The 22,769-nt window shown below is 44.0% G+C and overlaps 1 protein-coding gene and 1 long non-coding RNA gene across 8 annotated transcripts in view; one reads left to right on the top strand and one right to left on the bottom strand.

Annotated features, from left to right (window-relative positions):
• Positions 1-314: 314 nt before the first annotated feature.
• The window catches only part of SLC25A26 (solute carrier family 25 member 26), a 115,759-nt gene continuing 93,304 nt past the window's right edge, over positions 315-22,769 (bottom strand). For 5 of the 7 annotated variants that reach the window (XM_072941647.1, XM_072941649.1, XM_015236843.3 and 2 more), the window contains 4 exons: positions 11,946-12,015; positions 5,818-5,882; positions 4,781-4,854; positions 315-707 (listed from right to left, as the gene is read on the bottom strand). In XM_072941647.1, the coding sequence (XP_072797748.1) occupies positions 590-707; positions 4,781-4,854; positions 5,818-5,882; positions 11,946-12,015 (327 nt within the window). In that variant the 3' untranslated portion in view covers positions 315-589. The other 2 variants (XM_072941648.1, XM_072941646.1) reach the window with 2 other exon arrangements.
• Positions 8,328-11,049, top strand: LOC140686790 (uncharacterized). Its single transcript, XR_012060713.1, has 2 exons — positions 8,328-10,491; positions 10,798-11,049. It is a non-coding gene; the product is annotated as an uncharacterized lncRNA (long non-coding RNA).

Raw genomic sequence — 22,769 nt, 5'->3', positions numbered from 1 at the left:
TGGGCTGCTGGACACTTCTCTGTAAAACAATACAGTTGTGTTTGTAGAGGCGGAATCTGAGGGTAACTGAGAGCAGCAGCCTGGCTGCCCAGCGAGAATGCTCACTACGCACCTGTAGTTCCCGCTTCACACGAGGCCGGAAGCTCATGCAATCGGAACCACCCGAGGGGAAAAAACCCACCCACACCCCCAGCTTTTCCCCTAAGTCTCCTCCCTTTACCCATTCTAGCCTGTCTTTGAAAATTGTAACCACCTCTACCTTCGGCTGAATCCTTCATCACGTGGGATACAGATCAAACGAAGGCTCTGAAGAGTCTGGACTCAGCGCTGCCGCTGATTTATTAAGGGTCTGAGAAAACTGTTCAAAGTACCGCTGTGGACATCGTCTTCCCTCTCAACTCCGCGAACAGGCTGAAGACGCCTCTCCCGCCGGCCTGGAGCACGGAAGACGGGTTCTTGGTGTCACAATCCAAGCAGGACTGGATTTCAGCGCCGTGTTCTGCGGTTCAGATGGCCCAGCAGCTGCTCACCGGAAGGCAGACGGTTCTCACAGCGGGACCCTTTCCTGAAAGAAGGGGCCGCCTCTGATTCAGGGCCTCTCTCCGCCAAGTCCCAACAGAAAGCTGCGAGTTTGGTCATAAGCACCGAGAAAGATGAAACCTCCCAGGCTGATGGCTGCCATTCGAGGGAGGACACCTGCAAATAATCTAGGAGGGGGGAAGGCAAGAGGAAAGATTTTTTTAATTTCGTGTAAAAAAAAGAAAAGGTTAAATTCCGACACCCACAGGCTGCTCATTAAACCCCACACAGCACTTAGAATTGGTTTTTCCTTTCAGAATGGCACTAAATTACTTTCCCAAGTAGACTTGTAGAAGTTGGAGCCCAGCTGTTTGCTGGCTGAAGGGGCTAAATACCAAGAGCTGACTGAGCGCCCACAATTACGTCCAGCAGTTAGTCAAGTCACAGTAACTCTGTCCCCACAACAGTTCTGTGTAAAACTTCCACACCGGTTTTGGCTTGGAGAGATGAAGTCTACCACACATACATATGCACACACGTGTGTGTATAAAGGACTCAAAGGGCAGAATCCCAGGGAAGGCTGGAGGAGCGGAGGTGGGTGCAGGGAGTTAGGAGATACTCCCCGACCACTCTGCTGCTCCTCCCAGTGACTCACTCGGTCACATTTTATCCCTAGAGACCCATAAAATGTCATGCCACAAAGGGGAAATTGACTCTGCACAGATTCCTTATTTTCCTTCCCCTCTAATGAAGGATAAGGCGGCGAGTGGGCTCCAGCAGGGAGGGAGGGGAGCAGCGCCTCGTTACTGGTTCTGTCCCCGACTGCCACAGGCCTGTCATCGTCAAAGGTGCAACTTTGGGAACAAGCAATGAAATGCAAAGTAAAAGAACAAATGTTACTGGGGGACGCAGACTACGGAGTCATTCTTTAAAACTCTCCCAACAGCGACACACAGGTATTTGTTCAAAGATGGTGTTGCTGGTAAGAGAAAACCCGCACAGAACGCCCTCTCCGGTTACACAGATCCTGACAGTACACACACGGGAGACCATGTAGCTGGGAGGACAAGGTCGTCCAGGGACCAACACAGGACGGACACACGGAATGTTCTGAAAGAAGCCAGTCGCACAGCCACACGGGTACCGTGACGGCACAAACGGCTGAGCTGCATCCTCAGCTTCGTCTGGAGGTAGGGATACCGGAGAGCTCCCCTGCCTGCATTTCTGTAATAATCAAACCTTTCACCAAGAGTATTACTTCTGTAAGCAGGAAAGAAAACTCACCAAGTCACAACTAGGGATTTATTACTGAAAGAGGATTCAGGTCAGATGTAGGGAAGAAAACGCAGAGGAGGAGATGCCAACAGTTCTCTGTGTGGCCTGTACAGTTCGGGAAGACCCTCCGTGCTCCACTACAGGGGGGCTCGCCAAGAGAGCGGACAGGAAGGAACCCCCGGGGCCAGGTCACAGCGGCCCCGGCTGCCTCCTTCCCGCGTGCCTGCTGGGAGTGGCCAGCCTGCCTCCCCCTGGATGTCGCACCCAGCACTTCTGAGAAAAATGGACTGCTGGAGAGTAGTCGTAGGGGCCCGGATTTTAGTTAGCTAATGAAGGATTTAAATCATTAAGTAAGGTACTGTACACACTGAGAATCTCTCTGTTGTCCACATAAAAATTCTGCAGACCAAACTACAATTGTAAGGGAAAAAGCTGTTCAGCTCAGCCTCAAATTGTTTTCGCATGAGGTGGCAGGTCATGGCACACACCCCACAGTTACTGCTTTGGGACCACTGTGTCCTTCTGGCCCTAGAAAGAGATTCCTCTCCCTGCCCCTACCCTACAGAGGGAAGGAGGTCAGCAGCAGCTGGGCGGGGGCAGACCCCATCTGCCACCGAGCGCCCCCCCAGCCCTCCTCCCGGACGCCGGGACTCACTTCTACGGCCAGCGTCCTGCTCAGCGCTCGCTGCTAATAAGCTCAGCTGCTCCCTGCAAGGGGCAGATGGAAGCAGTTTATGGTTTCACTGGATGACAAGTGAGTCTGTTAACATAATTACAGCCTTAAAGTAGACTAATTTGTACAGAGAGCGCCCCGACCCAACTCGGAGGCAGAGACGCGTGCTGAGCAGGGGGCCGGGCAGCAGCTAGTCCAGGGAGGGCCCGGTGGAGAGAAAGCAAAGGCCAGCTGACGTGCCCGAGCAAGGAGGAAGGCGCGCCACAGGCCGGGCAGGCTCTCCATCTGCTCTCTGGCTCCTGGACTGAGGGAGCGTGCGGTATTTTCATTACGGAGAACCCACTCTGCCCAAGAGCATGGATTCCAAACCTCGCCAGGACGTGGTTCTCCCCCATGTGAACCAACAGGGAGAGACCCACACGTCACCACTTTCATTTACACCGAGAGCCCAGCACCAGCCCCAGGCGGGTGGGGAGACTACGCGCCCGGTACCTCAGACACTGTCCACACAGCAGGATGCTCCGGGGCCACGGGGAGCCCGCAGTGGCTCTGCGTGGAAGGCGCACAGAGGACGCGGCCGGGGACGCAGGGACCACTGTCTGGGGCACCTGCCCGTGTCTGCAGGGGGTTCTGTTGGTTTCTTCTTCTTACAGCTCTCCTGTCAGATCATGTGGTTTTTTATCACACTGTCATCAGCTGCCTGCGATGCTCTGCTGAGCACCCCGCTGTGCATACTACTGACAGCCCAAGACTTAAGAAGCTTCCGGGAGATAAGCACAACTCCAGACCACCTCCCAGGGCTGACAGCAGGCACAGGGACAGGCCTCAGCACGTCTCGGACGCCCCTCCTGTGCCTGGAACTCTGGCACTGCCGGGCTAGGGAGCACCCAGTGACACCAGCACTGGGACAGGGGACATTCAGTTTCACTCATCTCAAAGACATGTCTTCTCCACAAGCTCACGGTGACCATGGGTCTTCCAACTCTGCCAACCCCACACATCGCCACTTCCTCAGGAAGGGCAGGTGGGCTGTGGCTCCACCTGACGCCACAGGGTCAAGGTCAAGAGCAGAGGTTTGACCAACAGGTGCCAGAGACTCTCATAAGAACTCTGTTGAAACAGGTTAAGAGTGGCATCTGGGAGTCTGGCCGTGTAACCTGCAACAGTGGCCTCGCGCAACACCTCTCTGGCCCAGTCACTCTGTGAAGCCCTGAGAATCGGCCCTGCGCTTCAGAGCTCGTTTCTTCCCCGTCGCACCAGTTCTTTGTTCAGTGAGGAACTGGTGTCAAAGTCAACATGCCTCTGCTGTGAGCACCCAGATTGCTATTTCCTCACCAGCTCTTAGCCAGAAATTGCTGGCTCAGGACACAGAAGCTCCCACCCTGCCCCTCCCAGGCTCAGTTACTCCTTCCTGGTAAACCCAGCCCTTCTCTCCAAACCCTCTGTCCCTGAGGCGACCAGAGGTGGCACATTACACAAAACCACAGAACGGCTCCTATTTTGCCTAGATGATGGCGCCGCCTCCAACACCTTATCCGGGGCCTGACCAACCTCTGTCATCCTCCCCAGACTGTCCACTAGGCTGAAATTAAACCTGTCAGATGCACAGAAAACCACAGTCAAGTGAACGAGCGACGCGCTGCGGGGAAGACAGGGTGGCGCCGCAGCAGCGCTGCTGCTTCACACCAGGCCTGTCGCTAGGCTCCCCCCACCGTCCCCAGGAGGAGGCTGCTGCTCTGCTCTCTCAGGAAAATCCCTGGTAGATGATCCCAAAGCGAGTCGTACCTTCTGTCTAGATCCCGGCCTTTCCCCAGGTGTACAGGCTCACGTCGGAAAAGCAGTGTTGAAACAGCATTCTGAAGGGAGCTCTGCGGGACCTGATGCTAGAGGTCTGAAGCGCTCGGCTGATAGTACAGAACCCTGGGTTTCATGGGAGGTCTCGTGCACTGTGGCATGTCGAAAGGGGTAACTAGTAACTGTAAAAACTGCCCCCAAACACAAATGCTCACTCACGTGCTACTCCTGTAATTACACCGGAAGCCGGTTTTCTTCCTGCTGCAGCCCAGAACCCAGCAGCGGCCATACATGTGGACGTCGGGATGGGAATCACCCGGCTCAAATGTGACATCAACTTGACTGTGCAACAGTACCTCACATAAGCAACATCAAATCTAACGTTTTGTCCAAGAAAAATAAAGACGATCCCAACCAGGACAGAAGCAGAAGGAAGGAATGGTGTTCCTGCGAAGCCGGGCTAAAGGAGGGAGAGCTGGGGAGAAGCGGAGGCAGCTGGGCCCCCCCTCCTGGCCTTACCCTGACAGCCCCTGCGTCCGCCAGACCCCGTGCAGGGCAGAGAGGACGTTCCCACTGGCAGTGCTGGAACCGGCCTGCGTGGAGAGACAAAGAGAAAGCCATCACCTTGTGAACCGCCCTCCCCCTACAGCTGGCTGTCAGGGACCCGCGGACGCACGGCTGCCCACCACCCTCAGCTAGCACGCAGCTTCACACACACGTCAGTCCTTACATTCAAACCCACAAGCAAGCCCTGATTTGGAGAACTTCCCGCTGGAAGCGGCTTTTCTAGGTTATTTCTCTCACCAATGAGCAGAGCTTACTCGGATAATTCACATCCAACTGTTTTACAGGAAAAAGACTGAAAGCAGTACTGATCTGAGCAGGATGGGGAATAATCAGTACAAACGGTACGATGATGAAACTTGTCTAAGTGGCCAATAAACACATTAAATACAGAGTACTATGTTCAATTTACAACAGGCTTTTTCCCTGTTTCACAATTCTGCCCTTATTTGTCTGACTTTTCCACAAGGGTGTGACTTCTTTTTATTGTTTTGATCCAGATGTGTTATAGGTATGGCATCCCTGAAGCCTAGAGCCAGCTTTTTTGAAACCTATTTTTCTTAACGACATTTTTTAAAAAACAATTTTGAAAAATGTCCTAATTGATGAAGGCATAGTAAGCGTGGTGGAAGTTCAAGAGCCTAGGGCGTACACGCTGCCTGGCACAAGGCAGACCAAATCCCTCCGAGGTCTGTCACCAGTAAAAACAGAGATGATAGGAAAACTATCACCAGGCAGAGGCTCTACCAGTCTTACCTGCTCACAAAATGTCAATGAAGATGATGTCGAAAAACTACGCTACCCAGACAGCGGCCACAGCGATTCCCGCGGGACCCGCTCTGTCCAGTGGCAGTTTCTTCTCTGCTTCCACAGGCAGCGCAAGGCTGCTAGTTACAGGTGTCACCCCGCTCCTGTTCACTCTACAGACATGCAAAGCCCCAGTGCAGACACGAGCATCTGCTGGGTCTGCGTTATGCTATTTTACCACTCACCTTAGCCAACATGATTCTTGTTTTTGCCACGTCCAGAGGCGTGGTGACTGCAGCTGCAAAGCCACCTGTGCGTATAAAAATACCCAGCACACAAGTGAGGTATTGTTCACTGCATTACACAGGGTTTTATAATTTTTCTTTTAGAATTCCTCATAACTCTGCCGAAAATACTTCTGGATCATTATGTCCACTTGACTGATTCAAGAACGGGATGCACACGTGCAAAACCTGAAGCACGTGCTCCACTGCGTTTGCAGTGATGCCGAACTGCGTGTGCAGGGTAATGCTTTACACACGCAGGCAAGACAAACAAGAAAAACAAGGCCCCACGATCTATCTTGCTCGCCCTGGAGCCACAGACAAGCCCACGTGTGTATGTAGGGGAAACGTCTATGGTCAGACAGCCCCTCCTCAGTGTGAGCAACTGCTCCCCGAGTCTCAGGGCTCCACGCCTCTCGTGGGCCACCGTTCTCCAACCTGACGCCCAAATGCTGCTGTGGGTCCTGCTCTGAGGCCAAACTGGCAAACAGAAACGTGAGTCACTGTGGGGATTCCTGGTATAAGTCGCTAGATGCTTAGGGTTAAAAGAGTAAATTTCTCTGTATTTCCAGGCTTCTGATACCAGGTGAGTTAGAGGAACAAGATTCCTAAACTTAACTTCTGAATCTTGAGAGTCAGTCTTGATTCAAGCCCACACTCTTCCTTACAGCTTCTTTCCTATCTTTTCTCTCCTGTCCTTTTTACTTAAATACCATAACTGCCAAACTGGTATTTTTTTTAAATCCACACATTTTTAAGGGGTCCATATCTGCAGAAAGAGGAATGGGAGGACTAGCTTTTTTTTTTTAAACAGAAACCACAAGGGCTTTCTAAAGGTTCGGCTTCCACGCGCCAGAGTGAAATGGGCAGTTTCCTAAGCACTGAACACAGCGTGTGTGAGGTGCGCTCCAGAAACAGCACTTTCCCTCTGAGGTTTGTGGTGTGTGGACAAGAAGGCCATTTGATCTCTGCCAAGTATCTTTCTAAATATGTTGCTGAACTAATAAGATCATTTAACTGAACCTCCTCCGTTTGGTAACATTTCCTATGATGCTGACTTTTGCAAAGATGTACCCATTTATGCCCTTTATGCTCCATTTTTGCTTACTCGTGAACAAAACAGACCTTAGGCCTAAGGAGTAAATAACCATATACGTGAGTATTAAAGTCCCTTTTCTTTTAGCCACCTGTGTGTTATGAATATGTGACGTTGTCCTCCAAAGTGAAAAGCTGCCTGAGATTCACAGACTTGCTAAACTCCAAGTATTTTAAAATTCTGTGAACCCAATTCTGAAATCCTAACTCTTTTTGGGTTTTTTTAATCACACATTCTGCCCTAAAGAAGTAAATATCCTATCCTTTTCATTATAGGAAAGGGTTAGGGAAGACTTCACATCCATAAACATTTTATTGTTTAATCCTTAGGAAGGAAGAAAGGAAAAAAGGAAAGAATAAACCTGTAATATCCCAAACTTCCACCCCAAATCTGACATTCAGTTTTGTTTCCCTTACTGGCTGCAAGGGTTAGCAGAGCCCCGCCTGAAAGAACTCACCTTCAGAATCACAAAGACCAGGCCTTAACCCCTTGCTCTACGAGTCGACTGGCCTTCAGTTAAGTTCTTATTCTCTGGTTAAAGTCCTATAGGAGGCAGGTACTCTCATTGCCCTATGCTGCCAGTGGGGACACTGAGGCTCAGAAGGGCTGAACAAGCCGTAGAAGGTTCTACTCAGGGCCCAGCTGAGACGTGAACTTGTCTGACAGCCTCTAGGACCTATCTCTGGGCCGCTGGGCCCCCCGCTGGCCTCACACGGCGCTGGGACCCAGAGTGAGCGAGCGCAGGCCAAGTGTCTAGGACTGGGCCTGGCTCACGCTAGCGCTCCAAGTAATCAGACAGAGAGGGTCTGAGATTTTCCTTCACGTCTTCAGCCCAACAGAAAACAGAAGGCACTCAAAAGTGCCTACTGGGTGTCCTGGACAAGCGACTTTAGTTTTTGCAGACTGAAGATTTCACACTGTCCCCCTACAATGGAGCTAGGAACTCCTGGGCCTCCTTCCTGGGGCACTCTAGGGCTGCGCTGGGATACCCACTGGTTGCTTTAGCTCACTTGCACGGGAATCGCTGTTCCATATGAAAGACAGCTTGCCCAGGGCCACACAGACACAAAGTCATGCGTATCTTGGCCCCAAAAGTCGTGCTCTTTTGCTACATGGTGACTCTGATACTTGATTAAGACACATTCAAATTTGTCTGATTGTCAACATTCAGCAGTGCATACACCATTTTCCTATTTGAAAATGTTCACAAACTGACCTAAACCAACTAAAAAGACTTAAAAATAGACAAGGACATCATCTGTCCCCGTCTGACCACCCAAGCTCTCACGAGTTACCTATGTTGCAAAGTATCTGCCTCCTGCTAAACTTGGATACTGCAAACCGAACTTATTTTTGTCCATTAGCAAAAGTTCACTGTTCCTTTACTGGAGACGCCTGCCAATATTCTCCCAGTGATTTCTGTTTCGGGAAAGTATTATAAAGAAAAGTTAGACAAAAACACATATGCTGAAATCGGCCCTAATTTTACTACCATGATGGAAACCGTATTTTATGAACGTTATTAATAAGTCAGTTCAGATGTCTTCAAATATCAAAGACTGCTTTAATTCACAGGCCTCACAATGCTTTTTATGAGGCCGTAAGGAGGACTTGTGAAGATCATGCCGTAGGGTGACTGGTCATAGTGGGGAGGGGGCAGGGGACCTGTATTTTCATTTAAAATGCAGTTATTTTCTACATTTTACTTAAGGGAACTGTAAACCGCCGGTAACAAATACAAGGAACATGCTAACATATTAGACAGGAAATAATTACTTGGTACAGCAACTGCAGGCTCATTTAGTGCTCAAATCACACGTGAAACAATTTTCTATGGGTTCCACCAGAGTGAGGTTTTTACTGAATGTTAAGCTAACTGCTTTCAAGGACCAGATTCGGGGAAATTAGACTTTTACGATGAGACTGCATCTTAAGTGTCCTTAGGGGACAAATGCAGGTTCTTTGCCTTCCCCAGACAAAGGGGCCACTCTCCTACCAGAGGCCCAGAGCTGTCACCTCCAACAGCAGCTGTGAACGCGGTGGGGGCAGCAGTGGGCAGTGCTGCCATTCACTGTCCCTCCAGGGCCTCCCCTCCCCCTAGACGCGCTGGGAGCAAGAAGAGCGTCCCCACCTACCACCTCCAGACAAGCGCCCAGACTCGGAGGGCTTCCACAGCAGCAGCAACAAACGTTGTTTTCTTACGTGTTTTAAAGACTGCATCAGGCCTTGTCATTTGTTACGCAGATAATCCTTCACCCTAGTTTAGAATTTCAAGCCATGGGGGGAGATCTCGCTCTCTCTCCCTCCTTCTCTCTTAGAGAATGTTAGTTAAGTGTTCATTATAACAAACTGATCAAAGAACACTAGCACAGCAGATCTCACTGTAGTAGCAGATGTCGTAATTACTTAGAGTGAACGATGGTTTCATGTTTGGAAGTTAACTTGAAGTGAGGAAGTTGGCAAAGTCCATTTCCCCCCCTAATTTAACCCCTGACCAGAAGCCAAGGGAACTTCTGAGCATGACAAGCCATCAACACCTCCAGTCTCAAGGGACATTTTCGGATGTTTGCGCTCAGTGGTTTATAAAGCAAGCCTGGGCACCGGAGAGTGCCGAGGACGGCCAGGGAGCAGTTCGCCCACGATGATTAACCAGTTTACACCTGGCAAAAGCACACAAGGATGAGAAATTAGATTTCCGGTTCAAGGGCAAGTGTTATCACTGCCTTTCTGGCCATTAAGGCTAAAACGCCTGAAAGTGCAGAGGGTAAGCAGGTCTCAGGGGCTGCCCAAGGTGGCAAGTCAGAATTCATTTCTCTATGCTGTGCAATGCACAGTCTTGCAACAAACTCTTACAGAGTATCACTTTTTCACAATTTGGAATACTTTCAAACTGTGATTATCTTTCAGAAAGGTTTTAAAATAATACACTTGTTCCTCAGGATCAAAATTTATCCCAACTAAAATTTCAAGAAACGTAGGTATTTTATCTTTTGCTAAATACACATGTAGATCTACTGACAATCGATTTTTTCTGGCAACCCTTGGGCAAATTCCTATCAGAACCTCAGCTGGAAAAGTAAGATCATTGTACTGGAGGGGTCTGGAAATCTACACCCTATTAGAGGAAAGGATTATGTATAGTAAGTTTATTAATGTTATTTTTTCAGTGCAATTAAGAGTATGAATTACTGTGGTGATGACAGCTTTTCATTTTCTGGGTGCTGATTGTTTTTAGTGAGCTAGTAATAATTCCTTAAATTCAGTTTTAACGATTACAAAATACTAACACATTATCTCACCTATCCCAGAAATGATCCCGTAACAGAGGGAGGGTTGCTTCTACGTGATGAGGAAGGAAACTGCTGCTCAGTAAGGCCCCGCGGTCTCAGCCCTTAGTTGGGGACAGAACAGAGATCTGACAGCTCTCGGACAGGTCAGCCAGCACCACATCTGTGGCCCTGGGCAAACCCCTTCCCCGTCCTGCATCCCAGCTTCCCCGCGGCCCTGGGAGGACAGTGCGGGGTTGCTGCGCTCCTCAGGTGAGCCACCTTAACTGCCAAACGCTGAACGTCTGATAGCAAGTTTCTTCTTTCCCTTCCTCTTCTGACTAAACTAAATGCCTAGTATTACAAAGCACTATTCAAAAAAAGGAATTGTAATGAATGCACATTTCCTTAATACAAACAATGAATTTGCATGCAAATCTCTGAATTAGCTACTTAAGGAACCAAAGGATATTTGTATTTATCTCCCAACACATGGAAGTTCTACAGTATGTTAGTTTTAGGAAGAGGCCTTCCTTATCTAGGATCACTCAATTTTCAGAATGGTCACTTTGTCCCCAGGGCCCAGCAGGGAGTCAACAAAACTGCACATTTCTCTCCGGAACTGGGGAGTAAAGACACGAGACCTCTGGCAAACGAATCAAGGCCACCTACCCGTTTAACACAGCTATGAGGACTATGCATCATGTGGAAACAATTACCCGTCATAATCAATCTGAGCTGCCTTCATGTCTAGAGGCAAGAGTCTTACTGTGGATTATCAATTCTGCAAGTCAGATGGGTCCCATTATTAATAAAGAACCCTATAAAATGTGTGTTTTGTTTTCCTACTCAACAAAAAAAAAGACCATCCAATGGCCATGAAACAAACGGGAAACGAGTTATTTTCTACCAAGGCTGATATCCTAAAGCCACACATCTGCCAGTTTACTGGCTTCACACAGGAACTAGCAGTGTACAATTTTCTGCCGCATCTCCATTTCATTTCAACTATAATTCTCACTTACCTTTATTTGCAACAAAATCTAAATCTCTCTTAGACTGTTACACCTATCGCTTTATTACATTAAATTCCTTCAAGTTTCTGAGCTCTCATTAAAACCTCACTGGAACATCCACATGACTAAGTGATGGGTAACATGCTATTGCTATTGTCACTTTGCTCTCAGTTTAACGTCTAGAAAATGCCCAGGTGTTTACATCTCTGTATTTTCTACACTGAGCAGTTTAGCCTTCAGTAAGCTGTGCAGCAGCCTCGGCCCTCCTTACACTAGTTAATCTACAGCGCTGTCAAACGTGTCACACACACCGTGAATCACTGCTTTCTGCAGGAGTGGCTGAGACCCCGCAAGCACTGCTCAAGGCAGACAGCTGCACAGGGAGTCCTGCGCCCACAGCCCCTCTCCTCCCCCAGAGGCCTCGCCAAACCATCTGGAAGACAATCCAGGGGCCTGAGTGAAGGCTTCAATAAAAATAAGTAAATAAAAAATCTGTCAAAAACAAACCGGCTGTCTCTCTAGTGGACACCTTTTTAGCAGGTCTTCCCCCACCCCCACCCCCGCCCAGGACTCTTTCTTTTCTCAAACAACTGGTGGAACTCTCTTCTAAACAATCTGGAATTTCTAAAGAATGTTGTTTTTGCATAGTTAATATTTTCACATTTTTCTCCCCGTCTTTGGTCTTTCCCAGTATAATATAATCCTTTGCACCTGCAAAAGCTCCACAGACTGCTGACTGCCAAGAATCCACCACATGATCCTGCCTCCAGGACCAGAGGGCCTGTGTGGAAGGAGAAAGAAAAATACAAGTTATTAAATATTTGAATTTATCGGAACCTCCTGTGGGTTAGCTCTGGGGATGGGAACTTAAGTGAGAAGCTATTTTGGTGGCATTCCTCACTGGTGACATAAGTGATTTTCCCAAGGACTTAACTGCATTCTAAAATAAGCCAAAGGAACGAGGGTGACAGCTACATTAGAGTGCTCAAAGGAAACCATTTTCAGGGAATATGTGTGACAGACACACACACACACATTTATATGCATGTAACATTTTAAATATTTCCCATATAACTCTAACATACAAATACCATAATTCACAAATCAGTCCAGAGTAGTATATACCAAAGTCCGCAGTTCTTTTTTCAATCTTTTTCCATATTGCACGTCTGAAGGATGCTAATTCCATTACTTATCAATTTAAAGTTCGTCAGAACACTATTTGCGCTGTTCATGTAGTAAGCGGAGGATCACACAAATAAATACCCGTGCTGAGTCTCAAACTGGGCAAAAGGACGGCAGAGACACGGGGCCTTGCTTGCTGAGTTTACGATCCAGCAGACAACAAGATACAGGCATGTCAAATGGTGAACAGCGCTGAGTCAGGCCCCGGTCTAATCTCGGAACCAGTACTGAAACCCAGTCCTCACAACCACCCTTAGAGGGGGTCCTGTTCTGATCCTCTCCCCGCAAGGCTTTCTAACAGCACAGCCTGCACTCTTTGTTTTTAGCTTTACTGAGATACAACTGATATCCAATAAACTACACGTATTTAAAGCATGCAGTTTGCCACACATACACGTGAAATCATCACAAGTAGGGCAGTGAACATATCCGTCACTCCAAAAAAGTATTCCTGCATCCCTCTGCCGTCCCTCTTCCCTGCCTGGCCTTGCCACCCCCTGAACAATCTGATCTGTCCCTCTAGGTGAGTGTGCCTTTCCAGAACTTTATACTGATGTAATTATACCTTCATGTCTTTAACCAGAATTCTTTCCTTCAGAATTTTTGTACAATTCATTCATGTTTTGTGGAGATTACCCGTTCGTTCCTTTTTACCCGGTAAGTAATATTCTATTGTGTAGCTGTATCATTATCTGTTCATGTATCTGCCAACTGATGCACATCTGGGACTTTCCCAGCACTTGGACATTACAAATACAGTTGCTATGAACATTTATATTCATGTCTTCATACAGACACATGCCTTCATTTCTCTTGTGGAAATACCTGCGAGTGAAATGGCTAGGCCACATGGCAGGTTTATGTTTAACTTGTTAAGAAACTACCAAATTGTTTTAGAAAGTGGTTGTACCATTTTACAGTCAGACCAGTTCCAGTTTCTTTATATCCTCGCTAACACTTGGTGTTGTCAGTATTTTTAAAATTTAACCATTTAAACTGGTATGTAGCATCCTGGTTTTAGTATGCACTTCTAGAATGACTAATGATGTTGAGCTGTCTTCTCAGGTACATTTTTGCCATGCATAGCATATCTTCTGTAGTGAAATGTCCCTCATGTTTCAAACATTTTAATTGGGTTGTCCATTTTTCTACTTACTGAGTTTTGAGAGTCCTTTATATATATTCTACCTCCAAGTCACTTGCAAATTACTTTCTCCTAGTCTCTGCTTTGTTGCCTCATATAGTGTCCATCAAAGAACAGATCTAATTTTCAAGTCCAAATTATCCTTTAACAGATCTTGCATTTGGTGATATATCTAAGAAATCTCTGCCCAACTCATATCACAAAGATTTTTCACTCATGTTTTCTTCTAGAAATTTTATGTCTTTCGGTTTTACATTTAGTCTACCATTTTCAGTTGAATTTTAGGTAAGCAACAAGGTTTGCATTGAAGTTCTTTTGTTTTGTTTCGTTTTGATACATGGATATGCAATTGTCCCAGCAACTGGAGATTACCCCTTCTCCAGTGAACTGCCTTTTCAGTTTTGTCAAAAATCAGTTGCCCATAGATGTGTGGATCAATTTCTGGACTCTCTATTTTGCTCTCATCTACAGACCTATACTGATACCAATTCAACACTTTCTTGACTACGTTAGCTTTAAAATAAATCTTGAGATCAGGTAGTGTTAGTTCTCCAACTTTGTTCTTTTTCAAAAGCTTTTGTGACTATCCTAGATTCTCTGCACTTCCATGGGAGTTTTAGAATCAGCTTATCAATTCCTACAAAACAGCCTGCTGAGTTTTTGATCTGCGTTGCAATGAATCTATCAATCACTCTGGAGAGAACAGAGGTGCTAATAATAGTGAGTTCTCCGCCCCATAAACATGTGGCATCTCTCCATTTACTGAGGCCTCCACTGCTTTCTGTCAACACTGTTTTGTAGTTTTCAGTATACAGGTCTTGCACGTGTATTGTCAGCTTTATCCCTAAGTATTTCATGTTTTTGATGCTATTATAAATGTTATTGCTTTTTAAAAAAATTTCCGTTTCCAATTGTGTGTTGCTTAATATGCAGAGATACAATTGATTTTTTCCATACTGACCTTGCATCCTGTAACCCTGCTAAATTTATCAGCTCTAGCAGCATCTTTGCAGATGTCATCAAATTTTCTACATGGGTGATCATGTTGTCTATGAATAAAAACAGTTTTACTTCTTCCTATTCAATTTGGGTTATTGCCCTTCATTACTTTTTCTTGTCTTACTGCACTGGGTAGGACCTCTAACATAACAGTAGGTACTGCAAATAATGATGAGAAAACAGACCCCTTGAACATATAAATTACAGTGGTTAGAATAGTATGACCTATTGATGGCAGCATGACATTTTTATGGATGATGAAATGTACCACAACTGAAAGAACAGCAACAAAGTTACTACCCATCTTCCACTCTCGATTCCTTCCCCCTGAAAACACACCTGGAGGTTTAAGAGGGTGGCTTCAAATATGGAGAAGAGGCCCCATATACAAACCAAGGCATATATGGCCCTGCTTGTCAACTTTAACAACTTTTCTTAAGTCAGACACCCAACTATGCTAAGTACCTAACAAGTCAGATATATAATAATGTGTGGTGTCTGAGGACTCCAACATTTCCTTCCAACCGACTAATGAGAACAGTTACTTGGAGAGTGTATTTAGTAAACTCACTGGACTAAAAGTGCAGGTATCAAATAGATATTTGTAACTTCACTTATGGAAGCAGATGGGCTAAAAAAAAGGTTTTACCACAAACAGCTTCCTAAAGATAGTTTTGCCATTCAGCGTAGTATTTGTTTATTCCCCCCACTCCCCCCAGTTAAATGCTAGAATGTTCGCAAATATATCTGTGTGCTTTTGGAGAAAACACATTTTCTCCAGAGCTCATATGAGCACTGGAGACAGCATAAGAAACAAAATTGTAGGACAGCACCTTTCTACTTTGAAGGTGGCAAAATGTGTATTTTATCAGGCCAATGCCAATTTTAACACCATTGTTTACTTTGCTGACTTTTTAGAAATGGATACAAAACATAAAATAAAAGTTTTGGCAATGAATGAAGGTCATACCTTCAAGGATTCCAAAAAGTAGAAGTTTACTCCAAACAGACTTGAAATACTACCAATATTGCTTAAACTACTACAAATAATGCTGAATTTATATGCAGAAATAAAGAACAAATAAGATGTGCATTACATGTAATGTGGGAGAAGAAAATCAAAAACACTACGTAACTCATAAATTCAACATTTACTGAATACCTACTAGGTGTCAGGCAGCACAGGGTCCAGGGAAAAACAGCCCCCGACCCCTCTCCACTCTAATAGCTGATGGGGATCAAATGAGGACAGAAGAGGGTTATAACAGACACAAGGGAGGTGATGGAGAAGGCTTCAGAGGTGCCTGCTGTAATCTAGGGAGGAAAAAAATTGGTTGCCAGGGGGAAAAAAACATTGGATCAAAATAGACTCAGATGGCTGAAGACTCAGTTTTAAAAATAGAATCTCCAGAGATAAGCATAGCTTTCCACTATCACCTGGCCAGAAGGATTTAGTCCAAGAGCATATAAAGAAATCATTTTGTATTTAAAAGGATACTAATAAATACCTTAAACAAATAAACAAAAATCTCTAGAACCCAAAGGTTTAAAATCAAGTGAGAAACTTCCATGGCAAACGCAGAGCATAAGAGAAGTAATGATTACACCAGCAACCACCACGCACACTTACACAGAACTTACTACGCTCCAGGCACCGAACACTTTACACGTATTAACTCATGTAATCCTAACCACAATCTTCTCAGGTATGTGCCATTTTATCCTCATTTTACAGACAAGGAAGTGGAGGCTCAGAGGAATTAAGTACTTTGCCAAAGTTTAAATAGGTAGTTAGGAGCAGAACTGGGCTCTGAATGAGACAATCTGGTACAGAGTGTAGAAACCCTTGGACTTGGCATCTGTGTGTTACAGCTCTCCCGACAGCAAACAGAATGGTATTTATAAGACACTTCACTTCCAGAGAGATCATAATTTTTCCTAGAATGATATTAAAATATCCAAGTGAATAAACAAATTCTGTCAACATCCAAAACAACTTGCTTTAAATAATACGAGTTTGTAACTTTTCTTAATGAGGAACTGTTTGAGTACAGAAACTTTGGAAAAGTAATATTGAGACCAAGCTAAAAATATGAGTGCTATATACAAATGATTCTCTTGGGAGCAACTTTAAATTCATTAAACAGCAACAAGAATAATGAAAAGGCTCTGACTGGTAAAAAAGTACTGCATATGAATTATGACAGTATTTTGAAATTACACACAGGCCCACAACAGATGGAGGGATGGGGGATTGTGATCAACACACAACTGGCTGTAGACAGGAAAGACTACTCACAGGAAGTGTGATATGATTGCTAATGAGTTTTAAATAACTTAAGACTAGGTTGGAAAAGGTAACAAAGATGTAGTGTACGCAGCAGGATGAACAACTGCTACCGACAGTATTAATTACTACTTGCTGAGTGCCTAGCATGATCCAGGAACTCTGCAAAAGATTTCACATTTCTCATTTACTTTTGGAAGTGTGTATTATTACCCATAAAAAGGTACAGAGTGGTGCCAACAGATGTCAAGTAGCTTGCCTGAGGTCATACAGATAGAAAGTGGGGGGAACTGAGGCTGGTAGTTATGGTCCCCACAAAGCCACGTGTCCTGTAGACAGAACAGTATATATGCAACATTTATAAGATTCCTCAATACACAGCTCAAATTCTAATCAAGCTACATCATAATATGCAGGTTATTAAAGAAAGTATTTTTATATCAATAAAACTTGTTTAAATCATGTGGGTTTGTAATGGCGGATTTTTTTTCTTTTGGCCCTGTCTGAACACCAAAAGCTTTTAATTTGCCATAATTTCCCAACCTAAATAAGTATTTCCATTGGCGCAAGGCTGAATGATCGTGCTTGTAAAGGCAAGTAAATGACTGGGGTCGGGGGGAGAATAAAGGAGGTCCAAATGTGAAGAAACACAATGTTGGGCTCTCAACTGATGTGATACTTAAATAAGACTGAAAAACACGAGTGATCATGCTTTATATATTGTTTGCTTATTTATCCTAATTCAAAGTCCTGTTTCTGTTTTCTTTTCAAATAAAAAAATGAAATTTTCAGATGAATCCACACACATCTGTTTATATCTCATGTTGATGAGACGTTGCAAATAATGAGAGTGGCAGTCAGAAATGTTACTCATTTCACTTCTGGGAGCTTTTTGTAAGCCTGTTTAATACAGAATGATTGGAAGTGGTTTCTAATAGCTTATACAGAAAATTTCATCCTGAAATAATTTTAGACTTACAGAAAAGTTACAAAAATAGTGGAAATTCCACATTCCTCCTTCACCCAGGTTCCCCTAATGTTGGCGTCTTATGTAACCCAAGTTAATCATGAAAACAGGAAATAAAAATAGGTCCAATATTACTAAGATACAGACCTTAATTGAATTTCACAATTTATATTGTTTAAAGGTTCTTCAAGTTTTGATCAAGGCTGTTTTTTTTTTTTTTCAATTAATGCTATTTCTATTAACCTTAGGAGAAATCCTCAATACTTAGCGGTGTTGCTACAGAAACAATCAAGTTGTTCTAACTGCCAAGTGAATCTTCACTCACAGCTCAAGGCAGATGAAGAACAGCATGGAGTAATTTCGAGGCTCCCCCCACACCCCCACCAGGGGAACAGCAGCAGTATGCATTCCCAGGACAGGGAGAAAACACCAGGCCCAATACGAGGAAATGGCTGGGCATCCAAGCCTGGGCCGGCTGTCTTCTCCTGAAGTACAGCATGAAGAGAAGACTGTGTTTATGGCTTTGGAACACCCACCCGAATGTGCACTGTTGTCTAAAGATGAACAACAAATTGAAAACGACAGTGCAGGGAACTTACATTTGGAACTTCTTCAGTTGTTGTACTCAAAGTAGTCACATGGCTTCCGATCTTGCAAGATTATGAAACTTTACCACATGACTTTTACGGTGCAACAGGTATGTGTACTGAATCTTCTACTCAGTTCCAGAGTAGTAACATCATGATAATGGATGATAATTTATTTAAGAAAACAGAAAAGACAATCTTCCGTGTTAGGTCTCACTGCTGTCCGTCCAGCACCAGAATTTCATAACACATTAAAGCCAGCAGACAATTCCATGCACCTGCTCTCCTCACTGTACCTGATCAAGCAACTGTGCAGCTCTGGCATATATACTTTTAGAAACAACCAAAACGACAGTTGCCTATAATTTTATTATTCCATTAAATGAACCATCTCTCTGTGAAGTTCTCGTATACTAACATGACTTTAAGAGGTTCTCAAAGCAAAGTTTTAAACTGAAAAGAATATTAAACATAATTGGAAACCATGATTAAGCTTTCACTTCTGCCAGACCAGGGCTGTAGCAATATAACCAAGTGGCTAACGGGCCAAAATGAACTTCTCTTAAAAAGAACTAGGTTTCATAATTAAAACTGGATTCAACTAAGTAATAATTAGGAAACACAGTACTGAGGCTAAGGCAGTTGGATTGAAACTATTCTAAGACGTGTAAATAGCACCAACATTGTGTGGTTAACCTGTACCTTGTTTTTGATTAAACTGTGTATTTGTTGGTTGAGATATTTAGACACCTTCTAGACAAGTAAAATATCTTTGGTAAAGGTAGTAAGAACCTGTGAAAAAGTCTTTAATGAACAATTGTGCTGGTAATTTAGGAAAAGAAATTTCATTTATTATTCTTGAGCAAATGGGCTCAAATGCTGAGTTTGCTGAAAGATAGGTTTTACAACTACAAAGTAATATTTTTGGATATGCATGGCTAGATTTCATTGGGGAGGTGCTGATTCCAACTGGGGGTTCTCTGAGCTTCCTGGATCTGTTGTTTGATGTCTTTTATTAGTTTTGGGCAGGGACTGAAGGTCCCACTCATGCTAACAATATCTAAAAATATCACTAACAGTTACCATAAGACAAAATTATTGTATGATTTAAGTTTTCAGTCAACAAGAAAAGGTGTAATTATTTTTCATACCTCTGCCTGGAAAGGCACACTTGGCTTGCTAATGTTTAAATATGGAACAATCTTTTAAAAAAAAAGATTTTTTATCAAAAATGGTGCACAGGGAAGAGCTGAGGGGCTCGCACTAACAAGCTCCATTCACCCGGAAACAGGCGCACGGACAAGCCTCCCTCCTCAAAAGCGCCCAGAAATACGAGTGACGAGCAGTCACTTGCTTTCCTTAACCTTCAAAAGCTCTCTCATTGGATCCCTGATTCTACAGGTCAGGGACCTCATGACCACAGGGCCTTGCACAGTTCCCTATACAAAGAAGGCAGGCAAATACTTAGTGCCTATATGAACACCTACAATGTAAGAAGTGTTGCATAACTTTACCCTTGTGTAGAGAATGAGGGAAACAAACTGGCCAAACATCATAATCCAAAATATTCATTCCTGCCTCAGTAGAGAGTCATACAAACCAGAAACAGCCAACAGGTTCCACCTCAAGGATTAATCTCTTCTTAACTTCACAACTTAATACGGCTTTCCCGTGAGCAGTGCTAAGATCATCCCAAGGTTTGGTTTAGGTACAACTGGAAGGAGGGCTATGATCAACTGGTGATGGCTGAGACAGCGAGACCAGAGCAGCACAAATATTATCCTATCTCATATTTACATTACACATACCAGACACACTCCACATATACTCACAAACAACCAGGAAGCAGGTCTGAAGAACAAAGAGAAACAAAGCTCTTCTTTCTCCCCGTTTTTTAAAGGAGTTAGGTGTAATCTACAGATGGCTCCCTTGAAATCAAAGACTAGCAGGGTTTTCTATTTCCAAAGGAACTAGGAGTCGTTACAGGCACTTGTAAAAAGTGCTTCTTAGTATATATGTGATAATCTGGTTAAAACAAAGTGTGGTGCATTCCCCTCTTTCTCACACTTTGTCTCAGCCAAAAAATAAGTCAATATGACTCATCACAGGAATGTTGTAGCTAATTGATCATATTTATCTCATTTTAGTCACACACCTGCAAAGGCAGAAGAGAAGCGTCCAAAAGGAAGAAGACAAAAGAGGAATCCTGATGTATTTTTCACTGTTGTATGATAAAGGACCCTAACCTACTACCCTGGAGGCTGTGGGACCCAGGAGGCACGGTTAAACCTTAACTTGGGCGACAGTAATGAAAACAGCAAGGAACGTAGTAGATTCCTGTAACTACAGCAGGACGCCGGGCAGCAGAGCACACGCGTCGAGAGGAGGAGACGAGACAGGGATCCCGGCCCCAGAAGCCACACGGTTTCCATCCAGTCTGCCAGGCCTTCGCTATACACGACGTCCCTCCTCCCGTACTCAGTTTTTCTTTGTCGTCTTTTTCACTATCTGTCTTTAAGAAATTCAAAAGTTCTCCTGTTTTTTGAGTTGTTAAAAGATGGCTGCTTCGTTAAAAGATGGCTGCTTCATTATAATGTGATTTTGCTAAAATCCTAATCAGCATCTCAGGCTGTGACTTTGCTGGTAGTCTGGACATAAAAATATTTTGCTCTTATTTTCAGGGATTTTCTTCCATGTTGACACGTGCTATGTAATTTAGGGTACAAGCTTAGTACAATAAAAATCTCACACACTCATGTTTACTCTTGTACTCGTTACCATTGTGGCTAGGAGCAAAACTATTTAGACCTGACAACATTCTCAACAATCCTCTACACCGCACTAACACTGACGTTAGACATACAGATACTAGAACAAATGTGACATTCTTACAGGAAATTTTATCATATCCTCTCAAAATACGTGCACTGTTTATCTAAGGCTCAGTAAGCGTACGTGTGTATGTTATAGCTGTGGTCATACTTCTAAAAGTAAGTAATTATAAATAAAACAGTTATTGTATACAGTTACCCAACTTTGCACTGACCTTCAAAAAGAAAGAATGTTAACCTTCAAACAATTAGTAAAGTTATAAACACCTGCTGTGTAAAAGACAGAATTATAAAGAACATAAACATAAATAAAAATGATCAGAAGACAAAGTCCCTTCCTCTAAAGAGCAAAGCCCTAAGGAATTGAAACACAAACACATGGGAAAATGCGGTCTGGCTCCACACATCCCCAGTAACTATCTGTGCTCCGCGGTGTCAGGCACTGACGCTGAGTCCTTCCTGAGTGAACACTGTTTAATCCCTGCCTGAGTGCCGGAGAATGAGGTCGGAGGGGCGGTTTTCTAAGAAACATGGTAGTCAGGGATTTTAGGTTTTATGCCATCAAGTTAAAGTATCAACACAATTTGCAGAAACACCTTAAACAAGCTGATTTGATATAATACAACCTCAACTTTTTACCAACTTTTAAGCGTACAAAACAGCAATATTATTAAAGACATGGTGAGCTACTGGGCAAAGTTATATGTAAAATGATTAAGAACATCAACTCTAGAATCAGACTGCCTGGGTTCAAGTCCTGGAAGTCCCCTTAACACTGAATATTCATTCCTGCAGCCTTGGGCAAGGCGCTCAAACTCTTCTTCAGTTTTACATCTACAATATGAAGACCATACACTCCCTCACACAGTTTATTTATTACACAAAAATAAACTCAAAATGGCTTAAAGACTTAAATATAAAACAAGACACAATAAACCTCCTTGAAGAAAACATAGGCAAAACATTCTCTGACATAAATCTTAGCAATGCTCTCCTAGGGCAGTCTACCTAGGCAATAGAAAGAAGACCAAAAATAAACAAATGGGACCTAATTAAACTTAAAATCTTTTGCAAAGGAAATCATAAGCAAAACAAAAAGAAAACCTATGGATGGGAGAAAATATCTGCAAATGATGTGACTGACAAAGGCTTAATTTCCAGAATATACAAACAGCTCATACAACTTGATAACAAAAAAATAAACAACCCAATCAAAAAATGGGCAGAAGAACTAAACAAGCAATTCTCCAATGAAGATCTACAAATGGCCAATAGGCACATGAAAAAAATGCTCAATATTGCTAAATATCAGAGAAATGCAAATCAAAACTACAATGAGGTTATCACCTCACAGCAATCACAATGGCCATCATTCAAAAGTCCATGAACAATAAATGCTGGAGAGGGTGTGGAAAAAAAATAATCCTCCTACACTGCTGGTCAGAATGTAGTTTGGTGCAGCCATGATGAAAACAGTATGGAGATTCCTCAAAAAACTAAAAACAGACTTACCATATGATCTAGCAATCCCACTT

The sequence above is a fragment of the Vicugna pacos genome, chromosome 17, assembly GCF_048564905.1.
Source record: "Vicugna pacos chromosome 17, VicPac4, whole genome shotgun sequence".
Lineage (NCBI taxonomy): Eukaryota > Metazoa > Chordata > Mammalia > Artiodactyla > Camelidae > Vicugna > Vicugna pacos.
Note: the sequence above shows the minus strand (reverse complement) of the source record. Positions and strands in the feature narration are given on the sequence as shown.